This window comes from Myxine glutinosa, chromosome 10, assembly GCF_964187855.1.
Source record: "Myxine glutinosa chromosome 10, kmMyxGlut1.1, whole genome shotgun sequence".
NCBI lineage: Eukaryota > Metazoa > Chordata > Myxini > Myxiniformes > Myxinidae > Myxine > Myxine glutinosa.
This window is the reverse complement of record NC_136270.1, coordinates 122,489,183-122,508,494: the sequence shown is the minus strand read 5'-3', so window position 1 is coordinate 122,508,494 and position 19,312 is coordinate 122,489,183. Positions and strand designations below refer to the sequence as shown.

General features: G+C 47.1%; 1 protein-coding gene across 2 annotated transcripts in view; it reads left to right on the top strand.

The window, feature by feature from the left end:
* Nucleotides 1–13,000, top strand: part of RBM45 (RNA binding motif protein 45) — a 46,116-nt gene extending 33,116 nt beyond the window's left edge. For both annotated transcript variants that reach the window (XM_068126177.2, XM_068126178.2), the window contains exons 7-10: nt 6,100–6,244; nt 8,133–8,290; nt 9,744–9,944; nt 11,808–13,000. In XM_068126177.2, the coding sequence (XP_067982278.1) occupies nt 6,100–6,244; nt 8,133–8,290; nt 9,744–9,936 (496 nt within the window). In that variant the 3' untranslated portion in view covers nt 9,937–9,944; nt 11,808–13,000. The remainder of the gene's footprint in view (nt 1–6,099; nt 6,245–8,132; nt 8,291–9,743; nt 9,945–11,807) is intronic.
* Nucleotides 13,001–19,312: the final 6,312 nt, after the last annotated feature.

Below are 19,312 nucleotides of genomic sequence, written 5' to 3'. Positions count from 1 at the left end.
GCATGTGGTCATCTTGGTGCGTGCGCATGTGGTCGCCTTGGTGCGTGCGCGTGTGGTCGCCTTGGTGCGTGCGCGTGTGGTCGCCTTGGTGCGTGCGCGCGTGGTCGCCTTGTTGCGTGCGTGTGTGGTCGCCTTGGTGCGTGCGCGCGTGGTCGCCTTGGTGCGTGCGCGCGTGGTCGCCTTGGTGCGTGCGCGCGTGGTCGCCTTGGTGCGTGCGCGCGTGGTCGCCTTGGTGCGTGCGCGCGTGGTCGCCCTGGTGCGTGCGCGCGTGGTCGCCTTGGTGCGTGCGCGCGTGGTCGCCTTGGTGCGTGCGCGCGTGGTCGCCTTGGTGCGTGCGCGCGTGGTCGCCTTGGTGCGTGCGCGCGTGGTCGCCTTGGTGCGTGCGCGCGTGGTCGCCTTGGTGCGTGCGCGCGTGGTCGCCTTGGTGCGTGCGCGCGTGGCCGCCTTGGTGCGTGCGCGCGTGGTCGCCTTGGTGCGTGCGCGCGTGGTCGCCTTGGTGCGTGCGCGCGTGGTCGCCTTGGTGCGTGCGCGCGTGGTCGCCTTGGTGCGTGCGCGCGTGGTCGCCTTGGTGCGTGCGCGCGTGGTCGCCTTGGTGCGCGCGCGCGTGGTCGCCTTGGTGCGCGCGCGCGTGGTCGCCTTGGTGCGCGCGCGCGTGGTCGCCTTGGTGCGCGCGCGCGTGGTCGCCTTGGTGCGCGCGCGCGTGGTCGCCTTGGTGCGCGCGCGCGTGGTCGCCTTGGTGCGCTGCGCGCGTGGTCGCCTTGGTGCGCGCGCGCGTGGTCGCCTTGGTGCGCGCGCGCGTGGTCGCCTTGGTGCGCGCGCGCGTGGTCGCCTTGGTGCGCGCGCGCGTGGTCGCCTTGGTGCGCGCGCGCGCGTGGTCGCCTTGGTGCGCGCGCGCGTGGTCGCCTTGGTGCGCGCGCGCGTGGTCGCCTTGGTGCGCGCGCGCGTGGTCGCCTTGGTGCGCGCGCGCGTGGTCGCCTTGGTGCGCGTGCGCGTGGTCGCCTTGGTGCGCGCGCGCGTGGTCGCCTTGGTGCGCGCGCGCGTGGTCGCCTTGGTGCGCGTGCGCGTGGTCGCCTTGGTGCGTGCGCGCGTGGTCGCCTTGGTGCGTGTGCGTGGTCGCCTTGGTGCGTGCGCGTGTGGTCGCCTTGTTGCGTGCGCGCGTGGTCGCCTTGGTGCGCGCGCGCGTGGTCGCCTTGGTGCGCGCGCGCGTGGTCGCCTTGGTGCGCGCGCGCGTGGTCGGCTTGGTGCGCGCGCGCGTGGTCGGCTCGGTGCGCGCGCGCGTGGTCGCCTCGGTGCGCGCGCGCGTGGTCGCCTCGTTGCGCGTGGTCGCCTCGTTGCGCGCGCGCGTGGTCGCCTCGGTGCGCGCGCGGGTGGTCGCCTCGGTGCTCGCGCGTGTGGTCGCCTCGGTGCGCGCGCGTGGTCGCCTCGGTGCGCGCGCGTGGTCGCCTCGGTGAGAGCGCGCGTGTGGTCGCCTCGGTGAGCGCGCGTGTGGTCGCCTCGGTGAGCGCGCGTGTGGTCGCCTCGGTGAGCGCGCGTGTGGTCGCCTCGGTGAGCGCGCGTGTGGTCGCCTCGGTGAGCGCGCGTGTGGTCGCCTCGGTGAGCGCGCGTGTGGTCGCCTCGGTGAGCGCGCGTGTGGTCGCCTCGGTGAGCGCGCGTGTGGTCGCCTCGGTGAGCGCGCGTGTGGTCGCCTCGGTGAGCGCGCGTGTGGTCGCCTCGGTGAGCGCGCGTGTGGTCGCCTCGGTGAGCGCGCGTGTGGTCGCCTCGGTGAGCGCGCGTGTGGTCGCCTCGGTGAGCGCGCGTGTGGTCGCCTCGGTGAGCGCGCGTGTGGTCGCCTCGGTGAGCGCGCGTGTGGTCGCCTCGGTGAGCGCGCGTGTGGTCGCCTCGGTGAGCGCGCGTGTGGTCGCCTCGGTGAGCGCGCGTGTGGTCGCCTTGGTGCGCGCGCGTGTGGTCGTCTTGGTGCGCGCGCGTGTGGTTCGTTTTGGTGCGCGCGTGGTTCGTCTTTGTGCGCGCGTGGTTCGTCTTTGTGCGTGCATGTGCGTGTGTGCGCGCGTGTGTGTGTGTGTGTACCCACGTCTGTTTGCGCCGGCGCTCGTGTCACCGAATACATTCTAGTGCAGAAAAACATGTTCTCAGTAAATTTACAGCAAATTGGAAAGGAATTTGGAAGTTTCTGAGGCAAGCCCATACTTGAACATCTCTAACATGTTTTAACAGTTCCAAATTCAAATTATTCATTCAGCAACTTGCATAAAACAAATAAGAAACGGCAACTAAATTATTAGATAACTGTTCGGGACTGCCGACATCAAACAACAGATGATGATGATGATGATGATGATGATGATGATGTCCACTCCTGGATCTTCAGATGCATATGGCTACCAAAGGGGTTTCTTGGCTTTTCGGCACAATTCTGGTTGGGCCGCCACTCATACGCAGATAAAACAACAGGGGTAGCATTAACCTCCAATTAACAAAAACAATCGGCCACATTCGTCAGGTTGCTCAAGTTAATAAAGATGTGTGCGCAGTCTCCAGATTGCCTGTTTACTTTTGCTGAGCCATTCGTTTATATATAAAAAAAACAGTGTATGAGTGATACAATTCTTACAAAAACAGATTGCGGTTTTGTTTTCATTTATTGTTTCGCTGAAAGACATTTTATTAGCTCTGCCACCAAACTTGGACGGAAGTTATGTTTTCACCCTTGTTTGTTTGTCTCTGCCTATTTGTCTGTCTGTCTCTGCCTATTTGTCTGTCTGTCTCTGTGTATGATATCTCAAAAAGTTATGGACAGATTCAGATGAAACTTGGTGGACAACGTTGGTTGTTGGTTGGTGGTTGGTGGTTGGTTGGTGGTTGCAACGAGGACTAATAGATTTGATTTTGGGGCAGATCTGGATCCAGATACTATAATATTTTAAGTGATTCTTCACCGGTGTGAGATGGGTCCAAAAACGATATACAGCATGATATCTCAAAAATTTATGGACGGGTTTGGATGAAACTTTGTGGATATTTTGGGTGAGACGAGATCGAATTGATTCGATTTTGGTGAAAATCTGGATCTGGATCTGGATCAGGATCCGGCCTATCCCTGGGATACAAAGGCTAAACTGTTCAGCCTGGCGGAGGTATGCGCTCCACCGAGTGCCGTTCTAATTTCCCTGTGTTACGTTGTCCTGCCACGTGTCATGCTAACTTGTGACTGTTTTCGTGGCATGAAAAATATATGCAGCAATTCTCATCCTGCGAGCATGTAGGATGATACTATTATATTGCTTTTAAGTTATTGCTTTGATGGGGGGGGGGGGGGGGGGGATGGTGTGCGCGCGCGTGTTATGGGAGCTTACGCTGGATCAGCATGTTGCTGCGTCCTTGGACGACTCCTCAGAACCATCCCAACATACACCACTGTGTGTGCTACGGCATGAGGTGGTGTTTTTTTTTTATTTGTTTTTTTTTAACAGTAGCCGGAGTGCAAATCCTGCCACCAACCTCCTTGAGAGAGGATCCAGTACCCTGGTACTCATTTCGCCGACCTCGGAAGGATGACAGGCTGAGTCAACCCTACTTGGTATTGATTAAACAGCTGAATGGGATTCAAACTCAGGACCTTAGGATCCCAAGCCTGCCACCCTAACCATTAGGCCAACATCAGGTGTAGGGTAGTCAGGGTCTGAAAATATCCTAGTAATCATTACTAATGGCTTCACTCTAGAAAAATAACAACTATGTTTGAGGTTGACATGCCACCTTTGTGAAACTGTGAAAAATCCTTGTGATAAAATTGATCCAGCTTTGGACAGGTTTACTGAAGTTCCCCGAGGGACAAAATTTCCTGTTTTAGATAGTCGGGCAACCATTAAAGTCTAGCCCTGAATCTCACACCGCTATTCAAGCCATTAATCGAAATACGATTTGTAGAAGTCCGCATGGACTTCTGATTTTATTGAAATGTCCCTCTCCTATTGAGCAGGTGAGTTATCGCTTGCATCCTGTGCAAATCTGTTCGTACTCTGCTCAATTTCAAGAAAGCTAGGGAACATGGGTGTTGCTTTATAATATAAATCGTGATGCACAGCAGTATTGTATTCTTTGGAATATGGAATGCTAATCGTGAAAAAACATATACTTAGTGATAACTCTTTGAGTAATCTGCATTATGAATGATAGATATTCAAAATGGATATTGCCAATAAAGGTCAAGAGTATAATTGGTGATAAATCTTTGAGTAATCTGCATTATAAATTCTAGAAATTATGTGCTGTGCCTCGATATACCTAAAGGAATAAAGCTTGCATCGATATAATCTGTGCAAAGATGGAATACAATATTTCTTTAAAACCATGAAACTGTTTTTCCAGACAGAGTGGAATGCCAGGACTTTTTCTTAAGATGCTTATCTTTATGGTTTATGTTGAAATGTAAACCATATGCTGCACCATGCCTATTTGTCTCAAATCCCTGACCCCTTTGTTCGAACTCTCATCGTTCAGTCGGATGCCTCAAAGCACAGAAGAATTTATTTTGACTCTCCAAACACGATATAAGACAAGATGCAAACAGGCAGAAGATTGGCTGGATACGTTGAATGGAGTCCTGTTTGAGTACGCCGGCATTGTACTGTTAAACTGTTTTGTTATCATTATTATATTCGAGTGAGTCTTCTCCATTGAATTAAATCGTTGGCATTGTTCTTGAAGTGTGGACATTCTATTAGTGTACACCCTTCCACGACGGATTCCAAGAATGTGGAACACAATCCACGATTGACTATTGCTTTCTCTTTGAATGAATAATAAAAATAAAATTACCCCTAACATATGCCAATGGGTTCAAGAAAATATGAAGGAGGTTTGCCCGAAGGCACAAGTAAAAGCATTTTTTAAAAATTGTTTTAGCTCACCTGGAACGAAATTCAGGGGTGCTTTATGTGATGGTGCATCGTCAGTCCGTAGACACTTGAAACTTCTCTGAAACCGCTGATGGGATTTCGACCAAATTTGGCACAAATGATATTTGTTGTGTTGTGACAAGTTTGTTCACGGCATTAAAAAGATTTGGGGTTTACTGGGGTCAAAGTGGATTCAGGTTTGACCCCCCAAAAATAGGAATTTGCTTTTTCCTTAGAAACTACACACTTTCGATGAAACTTCACCATGGCCTTCATCACCCGTGATGTACCGAAGATTGTTCAGGCCATTAAAAAAAAATCTGCCCTTTTGGGGATCTACGGGGGGGTCAAATTGGGTCCAGGTTTGCCCCCCCCCCCTCCCCCAAATAGATATTTGCTTTCTTCTCAGAAACTACACACGCAATTCCGATGAAACTTCACCACAACCTTCACCGCCCATGATGTAGCAACGTTTGTTCACAGCATTAAAAAAAAATCTGCCTTCTTGGGGATCTACGGGGGGGGGGGGGGGGGAGGTGAGGGGGGAGTGGGGCGGTGAGGGGGGAGTGGGGCGGCCGAAAATAGGTGTTTGCTTTTTCTTCTCAAAAACTACACATGCAATTCTGGTTAAATTTGACCACAATCTTAATCACCCGTGTTGTACCAAAGTTTGTTCCTGGCATTAAAAAAAATCGAGGTCTATGGGGGCGTGCCCCCCAAAATAGGTATTTGCTTTTTTCTCAGAACCTACAAACACAATTTTGATGAAACTTCACCACAACCTTCATCATCCGTAATGTACCAATGTTTGTTCAAAGTATTGGAAAAATTGGGGCCTGAGGAGGTACAAGGGGTGGGGAAGGGGAGGGGGTTGCCTCCCCTCCCCCCCCCCCCCAAAAAAAAATACCAAAAGAGGTATTTTTTTGTTTGTTTTAAGTCTTGTGATTATGTTAATATGATTCTACATGCTGCCCTGTCTTCTAGAAACTATTGAAATTGGTTTAAAATACCTTTAGTCAGTGCAGTGTACTGTTTATTCTACCAGGTGAGCACCAGGGTTATTGCCCCTATGTTTATTTGTTACGTTACTGGCATAGGAAACCGTTCTACTTTTTATGTTGCAACTTAATCGTTATTGATACAGTACTGTCCTGAAGTTTGTCAATGTCTTTAACTGTTACTCTTTCCCTTTACTTTTCTTCAGTGCACTTGGAATGATGGCATTGCAATTGGTGACTGCACAAGTAATGTCCGTGGTGTCGTCAAGTTTCAACAATAGTTCACCGAGCCAAGGTCAAATGCCACCTCGCATGATGCTGAATTCTCCAGCAGCAGCACCACCACAGCCGGTATGCCTTACGCGGGAAAACACACTTCAACATGCCGCAATAACTCCCTAGATCAATTAACATTTATGAGTAGGCGCTGGCTTAGCGGTTAGGATGCCGGCTTGGGATCCTAGGATCCTGGGTTCGAATCCCGGTCGATTGCTGAATTAACGCCAGGGGGGTTGACTCAGCCTGTCATCCTTCCGAGGTCGGCAAATTGAGTACCAGCTTGCTGGGATGAATGATCACGGTGTGTACCCCGATTTAGAATAGGTACACCGTATCCCTGCGCATCGTAAGAGGTGACCAAGGGTTGGCGTCAGGAAGGGCATCCGGCCATAAAAACATTGCCTCAAACAGGGAACCATGATTGTCATGGGGCCCGCAATGATAACCCCCGCTCTAGCAGGGAAAATGGCCTTAAAAACGATCATTCATTCATTCATTCATTCATTCAGTTGGAGGGCCAGGACACAAATATTATCAAGTTGGTATGGAGAAGACTCGTTTCCGATACAAAGACTCATGAAAGGTTTACGCACTGCAGTTATCTTGCGTCACGTGTTCGCCTGTTGTAGCAATGACCAAAAGTCATTAACAAGAGATGCATTTCGTTGTGTAATAGCGAAAAATATTTTTCCACAGATGATTGACATTATTCCCTAATGTCAATGCATTCTACCAGGTGATTGCAATTTTTACCCTGCACACGCGAAGCAAAAGCGGGGTTAAGCAATTGCTTCACTTCTGTGTCTGTCCACAAACGTCAGTTTATGGTTGAGGAACTACTTTATTTCAATCAAAATCAAATTTGCCACTCTTAGATTCCTCCCATGTCTTTGTTTCTCAAGACAGTATGGGGTAAGGTGTTCTATGAACGTGCTAGTTAGTACAGTAGTTTGACCTTTACTCCAGCCACAAAAGTTATTGGCTCATGGATATATGTTGCTGGGAGGTTGAAGGGGGTTGTCTGATCCAAGAAGATCCTCTTGGTCACGGCAAAACACTGGATTTGCACGAAAGAAAACAAACGATGTTCGAGGTTGATGTGTCAAGTTTGTGAAAAATTCCTTGTGGTAAAATTAACCCAAACAGCTGTATAGCCAGGGGAGGTTTTCGGTGAGAAATAAATTGATCATCCCCTGAGATTCTGGGTTGGGGGGCCGGGGGGGGGCACCCAAATTATCTATGTAAATGTCTATCTTACAACACCGCTCCCGGTTGCGGTGGGTGTTTACGTCACAACTCAAACGGCACTCGTAGAGCGCATACCTCCACCTGGCTGAACAGTTTGTTTTGTGTCCCACTGATAGGCTGGATCTGGATCCGGACCTGAACCAAAATCTAATCTACTTGTTCTTGTCACCTACCCAACTCGTCCACCAAGTTTAGTCATAGGTAATAAGATCCACCAATTCTCTGCATGAAAACCACAAGACCTCAAATAAGTGGGGTAATTTATCATATGAAATATCATGTTTATGTCTTTGTTTTACTTCTATGCATTCCTGAACCGCTAGATGCGATTAGTTGAAAGCTGGTACTTATGTGGGTGGGGGAAGAAGGGTAAATAAAAATGCTTCAGTCCCGAGGGTACAGGGTGGGGGGGGGGGGGCGGGGGGAGGGTGACCACAATATTCTATGATGTATATAGTATTGCGTTACCTCATGGAAGCCAGTATCACAAGTCATTAAATATGCCATAGATGCCAAAAAAGTGGGGAATGAAACCGTGCTGACGGATAGGTTCTCTCCTCATGCCTGTAAATTTACATTGACATCTAAAGCTCTTGTCCTACAAGTGGCACATGTGGAAACTTGGAAGTGCCTCCACGAGTATGAGGTTAACAGTTACAAATTTAAAAAAAATTAAAACTTGTAAAGCCAGGTATATTCCACTCTTTTACAGCCTCCGTTCTATGATGCCCCTTATGAGAATTCATTTACGTCCGCATCGCTACCTCCAAGACAGCCATTGGTTCCACCAGATAGCCCTATGAAAAAGAGGCTTTTCATTGTATGCTCCAACATTCCACCACCTATTGATGCTCTCCACGATGTGTTCTGGTAAGCTGCTTTTGTCTGACAATTTAGCTTGTTAAATTTGATCTTCCTTTTTTATTTTTTATGTTATTTTATTGTTTAGACCTCGGAGACATGCTGAATGGAGAAGGTGGATCAGACTCGGCAACGGTTGCTCGAGTGATATGTGCATGGAAGAAGTTTCGGGAACTGAGTGGTGTGCTGATGATGAGGGGAGTGTCGTTGAAGCTGAAGGGAAAGGTGTATGCTGCATGTGTGAGAAGTATTATGATTTATGGGAGCGAGACATGGGTAATGAACGTCGAGCAGCAACGAAGGCTGGAAAGGGTGGAAATGCGAATGGTTCGGTGGATGTGTGGAGTATCGTTGAGAGAGAGGAAGACAAATTATTTGCGAAAGATGATGGGAATAGAGCCTGTGATTGATGCTGTGAAGAGGAACAGGTTGAGATGGTTTGGTCATGTGTTGAGGAAGGATGAAAGTGACTGGTTGAGAAGAGTGATGGAAATGAATGTAGAAGGAAGTGGAGGACGGGGAAGACCGAGAAAGACTTGGCTAAGGATGGTGGAAGAAGAAATGCGGGCAAGGGGGTTAACAAGGAGAGATGCAGAAAATAGGGCAAGATGGAGAACATTGTCATGGGGACCGCAAGGCTAACCCCCGCTCTTGCAGGGAAAATGGCCTTAAAATGCATGTTGTTGTTTTGTTGTATTGTTTTATTTTAATTTTTTAGGTATTTTTAGTTTACCTAAGTTTACCTAGTTTACCTAAAATACCTAATTTTAGGTATTTTTAGTTAAAAAAAAAAGAGGAATGAAAGAGTGAAGGTGAGCAGAGTCATCATTTTGGCAGTTTCGCCAGAAAGGGTTGCTGGCAGATGTTGTGCGGAAAATTGCACAGGAAAATTTGGGGGTGTAAGGCCGCAGTGGAGTCTTTTGAAGACAAAGACCACCAACCTGCTTGCGGTGAGAGAGAGCCCCTCACAATCGGCTCCATCATGGGAGATACCAATGATTCCAAAAGCTTTGGTTTCTACAGCGTGAAGCCGAGTTAGGTGTGACCCAGGAGCACCAGCCCAGAGGGGAGAGCAGTATTCCATCAAGCTGCAGATGAAAGCTTTGTATGTGGTGAGCTCAGAAGTGCCCAGAAAGGACTTCACATGACGGAGGATGCCCAGATGGTGACTGGCTTTGGAGGCCAGCTTGGAAATGTGGTTTTCCCAGGAAAGATCATGGCAGATAGTGAGACCCAAAAGCTTGAGTGAGCAAACTTCTTCGAGAGGATTGTTGAGAAAGTTGTCCAGTCGGTCTTTTCGGAGAGACACAGTGAGTGTGAGATTTGTCAAAATTGAAAGACATGTTCCACTTGTTTGACAAGTCTGATTTTTGTTATTTGTCCAGGTCTGCATGTGTATGTATGATATTTTGATAACCATGTAATCGACTATGATCTGGCACTTCATCCTTACCCCCTGCAGCCGGTTTGGTAACCTCATTGAAATTTACATGCTGGCGAACAAGTGCTATGGCTTCGCCAAGTATGCTGACGAGTCGAGTGCGAAAGCTGCGATTCAAGTCATGAATGGGGAGGAGGTTTGTGGCGTCAAATTGAAGGTATTACCAGCTGACCCTCCCAAGGATGATCCAAGAAAGAGACAGCGCACATTTTGAGCGTTGGGGTAGGTGCACTTCCATTCTCTTAAAGCTACCGTGGTATGCATTTTCATTTATGAAGTATGAAATATCTTTCTGCTGAAAATTGTATTCTGCATTGTCATTGAATAGAATAGAATAAACATTCCTTGTGTAGCTGGTTTTATTAAACCATGACGATATATAGTAATACTAATACAGTGGAACCCTCTTATAAGAATCACTTCGGACCGCCTCAAATGATTCTTATAAGTGGGTGATTCGTATACATGGGATCACACATCCCACTCCTCCAGACATTCCCTGAAGAGGACAGCAGTCATCCACGCTGAAGCATTTGCTCTGTCGCGAACAGGGATGTCCTTCAAGCCTTTGAAGCAACGTGGGTTCTTGCTTTTTCCAATGATGAAAACTGGCCCTTCTCCACAGTCATCGACGGCATTCAGAAGAGCGCGGTGATCCTTTTATTGGATCTCTTCCCTCTGTCCCCCTTCTTGTCATCCTTCAGAGTGAATGCTGTGTCTGGAAATGCTCAGAAATACAATTTGGCCTCGTCAGCATGGAACATCCTTCTCTGTGACATCTTTGATCCACTTTAAATGGCGACTTTGACAGCAGGGGACTGACTAGTTCTCTGTCTTTTCCAGTTGCTCCCAAGACTTTTCAAGTCATTGCAGTTCTTGAAAATCTTGCTCAGGACAGATTGGTGGTTCTTCAATATCTTGCTGAGGACAGATTGGTGGTTCTTCAATATCTTGCTGAGGACAGATTGGTGGTTCTTCAATATCTTGCTGAGGACGGATTGGCTGATGCCTAGCCAAGCTGCAGCATCTTGACTCGTCTGATGAGACACAAGAGAAGTCAGAACTCACATTTTTTGGAAACTGATACACACGAATAATTCAAAGGATGAGCTCCAGCTTCTTGGCGTCGGTTCTTGCTTTCCTCCTGCGATCCATGATGACGTGGGATGATCAAGCAACACTGTCAATTGGAAATGAGATTCGAGGATTTCCTGCAGTGAGACGCCACCTCCTTGTCCATGAGCTTCAACGTCCATTTCCTGTTGGGTTTTTTTCTTTCCTTCTCAGTACTTCTGGTTTTGTTGTTGTGTAAATATATTTGCCTGTAGGTGAGGGAATTCTGACGTTTTGTTTCAATCCTTGGCAAGCTCACCAAACAGTGCCCACAACAAAGATAGGCTGAACTGAATCCAAATCACCTTATCTAAGGTAGAATTGCGCATGCTCGGGCATTCGGTGCGATTTTGATTCTTGTGACTGGTCGTTATTCTTATATGTTGGAATTTGTCAAGGTCAGCATTGGGAATATTTTTTTCCCGAGATTTTGATACTTGTATTTGGGTCATTCTTGTAAGTGAGTACCACTGTGCTGTGCTGGTTGTTTTTTTGTTTTTTTTGGTTTTGTTTTGTTATTACCCGTGTCAAAATATTTTTCAGCGAAGTTCCATTCCTGTGCCCCACCCACCCCAAAAAGACTATTTTTGCACCAAAGTGAGGGGAGGGGTTGGATGAGAGGGCCGTATGTAACTTATCACAGAAGTTTCTTTTTTTCCAGGCATTTATCACTTCACAGTGGTTGCTTAATTTTAATGAAGTAATGATATCTTGTAACGTCCAAAGTTTGGACTATGAGGCATTTTCACGTGTTCCCTCTGGATGATGGATGTTGAGTAAAGCTTTCCTATCTTGGACACAGATGAAAAATATTATCCATGAGCTTTATCCTTACACACCGACAAGTTTTGCTGAATTGACGTGCTTTGATAATAGCCATCTGCAGGAAATGACGCCATGTTGTCTCGTTACCTATCAAGCAAAAGAAACAAAAAAAATAACTGCTAATGACGATTGCTTTTGTCTTCGCAGTGAGCACATTTGACTTCTGATGACTTTGACGGTGACAACTGACAACATCTACGATTACGGACACCAACGGTGACTCCTTGGTGAGGGACGCTGACATGACTCCATGTGACCTAGCCCAGCTGGTGTGGACACTTAACACACTGATTAACCACATTACAATGTTTCTTTTCTCCTTCATGATTTCCAGGAACATTCTTGGTTTCATGTGCAGTTAAATTTTTCCTAATTATAAAAAAGTTGGTCTTGAATGTCTTCATCATTACCTTTTGCTTCTTATGATGGATGGATGTAACAGCACTGCACCCATGCCAAACAGCGGTCTGCTCCATATACCATTTGCTAATGTCGACGTTTGAACAGGTTTAGGCTTAGTTCAGTATATTATACGTAAAAAAAAATTCTCGTGTTTTAAAAAATGTCAAAAGGTGAGATAGTTAAGCTAAGAGCTTGTAGGTTTTTGTGCTTTATCACTATGACTACAACTACAAACTTCGGAGGCAAGAAGAAGAAGAAGAGAGAACTCCAGGACAACTTGCAAAACATTTTCATGTGCAAATGATTTGTGGTTCAGTCTTGCTGTTTGGTTATCCCATCCACTTTTAGTTTTCCATCAAGGCATTCCAGAATACTAAACTTATGGCAGGCAAATCACCAACCAAGTCTACAAATGCATGGTTTTTCACATCATCCATGCAACATGCGTGGCCTATTTCCACTGTAAAAAAAAAAAAAAAAAACCCTGCTGTGACATGTGTTTAGCAGTTTTTTCCAATTATAATTCAGATTCTATCACTAGTTTTCTTTCCTGGATTTTTTTTATCGAATTCGGACGGTATTCAGTCCGTGGCAATAGCAATTGGCTATTCAGTAATCTCGATGGTCAGAAGATAGTATGCAAATCCACGTGTCTGTAGGAATTGCAAATATATGCATTGTCTTTGCCCAGAACATACCTAATTGGTTTGACTGTATAAAGTAAATTGGGATCGACTCTCGGAATACAATTTTAATTGCCGATAAAAGTCGACTCGTGGATTTCTATGCTATTCTATCAAGCAAATGTTTGTTTGTTTTTAATCTCTTAATTTACTTATTCTTTTTCATGTAGAAGATTCCTGGAAGTTTCTTTTTTGAGATTCCTCAAATGGATGTAAAATAGAAGGAGCCAAATAAAATTAGGGTTGAAAGTGAAACTGTGTGAAAATTATATTTTTGCAAAAATTCTTGTGAATGACGAGTTGTATTACAAAATTGAATCCATATGCTTAGTGAAGTCTTGCATCTTTCGTTTTAAACGCTCTATTTTAGGTAATCATCTCGATTTTCAAAGGGATGAGCTTATAAAATGGGTTGTGATGACCGGTCGTCCCTCCGTTAACCTTTATTTTTTTTGCGACACCTCCCTTATCAGCCGGGCTGATTGTTCTGGAACTTGACACATGAATCCAAGACAGTTGCTCGTACAATCGATCAGACTTCATTTTGGATCATGGGGGTGCCCAGTGGAGGGTTAACCCCCAAACTTTGGATCCCTACTCCCTTATTTACCAATCGATTGCTTAACCCTTCTCGATTTTTATTTGAGGCATGTGCAAGAACGGTCTGTGCAAACAATTCCCATGGGATATTAGAGCGGAAGGCTAACATTTCAGAGGCTTATCCAGGCTGAAGAACTGCAGCGAGTGCTTCAAAACGTGCAGACGCGTCCAACTTTACTTCCAAATGAATGGGTCGCACTTTCAGCAATTTCTACAAATTTGCTGCAACTGTTCAATAATTTTCAAATCCAAATCTTCTGTTACGTCTTTATTAAATTTGACAATACAATGCCTTCAGAAAGTATTCGCACCCTTTGACTTTTTCACATTTTGTTGTGTTACACTCTGAATTGAAATTGGATTAAATTTCATTGTTTTGTCACCGAGATACAAAAAATACCTCAATGACGAAATGAAAATGCGTTTTTCGAAATTAGTTTAGATTATTCTTGGGTATGTCTATCAGCTTTGCACACCTGGATTTGGGGAGTTACTCCCATTCTTACTTGCAGATTTGCGCAAGCTTTGTCAAGTTGGATGGGGAGCGTCGGTGAACAGCAATCTTGAAGTCTTTCCACAGATTCTCATTTGGGTTCAAGTCTGAGCTTTGGCTGGGCCACTCAAGGACTTTCTCGTTCTTGTTCTCAAGCCATTCCAGTGTTGCTTTGGCTGTATGCTTGGGGTCATTGTCCTGTTGGAACTTAAATCCTTGCTGCAATCCAAGCTGTTTTGCTCTCCAAAGCAGGTTCTCCTCAAGGAGTTGCCTGTATTTGTCTTGTTCCTCTGCCCCACAGCATGATGCTGCCACCACCATGCTTCACTGTATGGATGGTGTTAGATGAGTGATGAGCTGTGCTCGGTTTCCACCAGAAATAGCACTTTGCATTCAGGCCAAAGAGTTCAGTTTTCATCTCATCAGACTGCCGGGCCCTGACATAGTCACTGACATAGTCACTTTTTCGGTCTTCGAGGCCGGCCGATAGGCACAGTGTGACCAGAAGGGACGAGGTTCTCCTGACCGCGTGGCCCTCGACTCGGTGGGGTTTGTCGGCACAACGTGCGCGCATCAGGATGAACTTTAGCCGGGGAGCGTTTGGGCGCGTGGCGCATTTGGGCGCCCTGGTCTGATACTGCCGCCCATGCGCAGAACAACTTGTGAGTGCACGTGGGTCCCGGCGGTCCCACTGGCCTAGCGCTACCATGTTTAGACAGCGAGATCCGTCCCCGGGCACCGGCACCTACTCCCGGAAGTCGAGAGAATAGCGGCGCCAGGCATGGTAGGACACCCGCGGAGCCCCGGCGGACCGGGGACGCGCGAGCCTACGCGTTAGCGTGCTACGGCGGAATCAACGGCTTCGGCCACGGCCGGGCCGGTACTCGGCCCGGTCGCCCGGAAATGAACTGGTTCGACGCCCGCGCTAGAGAGGTCGCGGGCGACTGAGATGTATTAACAAATTAGTTAATTAATTTGAGACGTCCGATTTCTAGTGTTTGGAAATTTGGAAGAGCTTGACCCTAGCCTTTCCCTTGCGAGGGCAAGGAGGAACTTAACACTTGACACTTAAGCTTAGTTTGAAGTACACCCTGCCAGCGCCCACCGCGGGACGGCAGGGCAACCAGAAGGGACGAGGTTCTCCTGACCATGTGGCCCTCGATCTGGGAAGCGAGAGGCGTTCCATTAGTGGACGCGCCCCTCACGCCCGACTTTTGGGCGGCCCCGGCAGGCCGTTTGTTTTGACGTTCCGTGACAGGCCCCGCACCCCCACCTCAGGGCCGACCGGGCGACAGGAATGAATCCCGGTGTCCCGATCCGAACCTTCAGAGCGGGCCGGTTGGGGAGTGCCAAGCACCCCGTACCTGCACTTTCCGTCCCTGCGGTCCCAAATACCGGAACCACCCGAATACCACTTTATTCGACAAAATGAGGTGTGGCCTACAGCCTTAGAAAACTAACCCTATATAAGTCAATACCTCCAACGACACAGGCGCGCATTCGTGCCGCGTGACGTGGTGACGTCATCGCGCTTTCACCTTAAAAGATTTATTTGATATAAATTGATATTTTGATATAAGCCTTAGAAAACCAACCCTATAGAAGCCAAATGGTCCAATAAAGGGTGATGGCAGGGTGATGGGGGAGGGTGATGGGGCCTCCCTATAGAAGTCAGTACCTCCAACGACAGGCGCGCATTCGTGCCGCGTGACGTGGTGACGTCATCACACTTTCACCTCAAAAGACCCATTTGATATAAGTTAATATTCTGATATAAGCCTTAGAAAACCTACCCTATATAAGTCAATACCTCCAACGATACAGGTGCGCATTCGTGCCGCGTGACGTGGTGACGTCATCGCGCTTTCACCTCAAAAGATTTATTTGATATAAGTTAATATTTTGAATAACTCGGTCAATATCAGTCCGAATTTCGCCAAATAAAGGTTCCCGTTATCCACAGATACCCCTGTATCCTCCTAGAGGCGAAGTCAGGATGAATTTCGCAAAAAATAAAGTCCTTCGGCAACGAAAATTTAACATGGGGCTTTCCTATGTAACTTTACCCCGAGGTAATTCCACCAAAAATCCCCGAAATTTCGCGGGTCCCGTTATATTGAGTGTTAAGCTAATCTAGCGACTGCAAAATCTGAAAACAGAATGAAGATCCGAGTCCCCGTTCACTCTCGGGCCTCCAAGAGCAAATCGCATATATTCCTAATGAAAAAAAAAACCCCGGAGTTCCTAAATCCCAAATCCCATGCCATCCGATGTCAATCCATATATCTATACCTCACTACGAACGTTATGCTTCTAATGATAAGCATGAGAACCATCAAAAAATATTTTAAAACCACTTTATTGGACAAAATGAGGTGCGGCCTAGCATCTAGTCGAGACCAAGTCACCCAGGCCGACCACCCATTCCGATCGATTCCGATCCGAGCGATCTGGGAAGCGATTCCTCATACTCTGAGTCTTTCACATGCCTTTTTGTGAACTCCAAGCATGCTGTCATGTGCCTTTTTTCTCAGGGGTGGCTTCAGTCTGGCCACTCCCATAAAGCCGAGATTTGTGAAGTGCTGCTGACATTTGTACTTCTGGCCAGTTCTCTCATCTCTGCCAAGGAACTCTCGTTCTGTCAGCGTGCTCATTGGGTTCTTGGTCACCTCCCTGACCAACGTCCTTCTTGCCCCGTTGCTCAGTTTGTTGGGGCAGCAGTTCTCGGAAGAGTCTGGGTAGTTCCATATTCTTTCCATTTACTAATGATGGAGCTGGCTCACTGTGCTCTTGGGAATTTTCAACACTCTATAGAAACTGCTTTATACCCTTCCACAGATCTAGGCCTCCTCACAATTCTATCTTGGAGTTCTACGGACAGTTTGTTGGATTTCATGGTAGAGCTTCTGCTCTGACACGCACTGTCAACTGTGGGACCTTATATAGAAAGGTGGGTTTTTCAAGTCATGTCCAATCAATTGAATTGGCCACAGGTGGACTCCAATCAAGGTGTAGAGACATCTCAAGGATGATAAAAGGAAATTGGATGCACCTGAGCTCAATTTGGAGTGTCATATCAAAGGAGTTGGATACTTATTGACGAATGACCTTTCAGCTTTTCAATTTTAATTATTTTGTTAAAAAAATTCTAAAAAAAGATTCCACTTTGACATTGTGTGGTATAATGTTCAGATCAGTGACAAAAAACATAATCTCAATTTCATCCATTTTATAATCGGGCTGTAACCCAACAAAATGTGAAAAAGTTACAGGTGTGAATACTTTCTTCATACACTGTAAATATTTCTCTCTGAAAGACGGCTTTTTGCTCGAGGTGTTCAGTTTCTACTGCACTGTTTTTTTGTGAAACACTGTACAGTACAGTATTACATTTTGAAAGTATTCACCATGGGAAATTATTTTTCATTGAAATTGGTATCCCTCAATCTCCAGTTGTTCTGTTGCTCATGTCAGTGTATTATAGATTATGCATTGCACAATTTGCAATTACGTATTTTGTTTATGGCGGTCATCTCAGCCAAACAGCCAAGACATCCTGAACCGGATGAATACCCTGTTTGCTCCTGCAACAACTCCATGCTGGTGACTCGAAACAACTCCATGGAGAACCAGTGAATTAATGTGTGTATTTAATGAATGGGGAAGGGAGAACAAGGAACACGGACACATTTCATAAATTATATTTACAACAAAATATGTGCCCCAGATATTGTACAAGTGGGAGGTCCTTGTCAAACTCAGGCTTAAAGGGCCCCATGAACACCACAGGAGAAAGACCAGTGGAGGTGACAGGATGGAAATACCGTTGCAGTCTGCTTGGGCACCGCCAAGTCGGTGCGGAGCTCACGGCTCTACTGTCCTGCCAGGGGGCCCAGCGCACACTGTTCTTTTTTGGGCTCTGCCCCTCGGAACGCGAACTGGCCATACCACTTGGACCCCGTCTGACCAACAACTGACCTGGACTGGCATTGTGCAAACCAACCGTGGAGCGAAACAGAACAACTCGCTGAGCGGACAGCTGAGCTGCCTGGACCACCCACGAAATGGATGTGCTTTTATTTTTTTCTCACGACACACCGTCTTGTGACACCGCCCCACCCTGCCTGCCTCACCGATTGGTGGTTTGTCTGTCAATCAAGGGGAACCCCTCCCCTGAGACTCTTGACTGTCTCAAATGTCTGGGCTTGCCTTTGCTCCAGAATTTGCTGCTCCTCAATGTTAAGGCAAAACTCCCCTTTGAAGGACGTTTAGGATAGACTACCAAGGAAATAACATTAAAAAGGGATTTCAGGGAAAAGCAGTTTTAGACAAACATTGGGGAGGTAAGATGCTTGCTTTATACAAACTAGCAGAATAGCCGCCCTACGGTTGATTTTGTTCCAAGCGTGCAACATTTTTCTGCCATCGGATATTTTCTGCTGATAGAACTACTTTGACTTTGTTTTCTTGCTGATTTCCCTAGGTAATATTGCTCTTGATTTCTATTCAACTTAGGTGTCTGGTTTTTGAGGCATCTCAATTTTCCAGAAAAAAAACCCATCAACTGTCACCATAACTAACAATCCCTGTGATCACCCCCACACACCCATATTTTCCCCCTCCACCACCATTCCCTCACAATCCCGCTTCAACCTTCACCCAAGCTAACAACACCCACTACAACCGTACACCCCTCCCCTCCATTCCCCACCCCCCGCCCTCAATCTTCCATCAACCATCACCCGAGCTAACAATGACCATGCCATATCCCTCACCCCACTCCACCATCCTCTCAAGTCCCCATCAACTGTTACTCGAGCTAACAATAGCCACAACCACCCCACCCCCTCCGCCACATCGAATCTGAGCTCTCGATGCACCGTTTCTCTATGTACCATCACTGGCATGATCATGGCGAGTTTGCAGTGGTCACTGGAAAAATCGACAGTCGAGGGTTTTTTTTTTCTTTTTTCCGGCACTTTGTGATTGGCAAAGAAATAAATATAAATCCCTTCAAATTAGACAAATTAGACCGTGAGGAATGATGGCTGTTTTTTTTGTTTGTTTCTTTTTTTGTTTTTGTAAGAGCTAACATTAATCACAAAGACAAACTGACATAAAACAAAACAAGATAAAGGGAGCGGGAGACGATGGGGAGAGAGAGGGAAGCACACAAGTACAACATTTGAGAGCAGGGACATTGGGAGAGAGATATAAAACACATGGACACTGCAAGGACTTACAGGAAAGAAGTCGGAATTTCAAAAAAGTGGATCTGGGGTGAATTAACAGGGGAAGAAAAGATCAAGGTTTTGGATGGGGGAAGATGAGAGATGGTGGTGAACAGCTGTTTTAAAGACCTGGAGGGAGGAGTGGGATTGAAGAGAGTTTGGGAGTTTGTTCCAGAGGTGGGAGAAAAGAGGAGTGAAGGTGAGCAGAGACTTGATTTTGGCAGTTTAACCATAAGAGGGTTG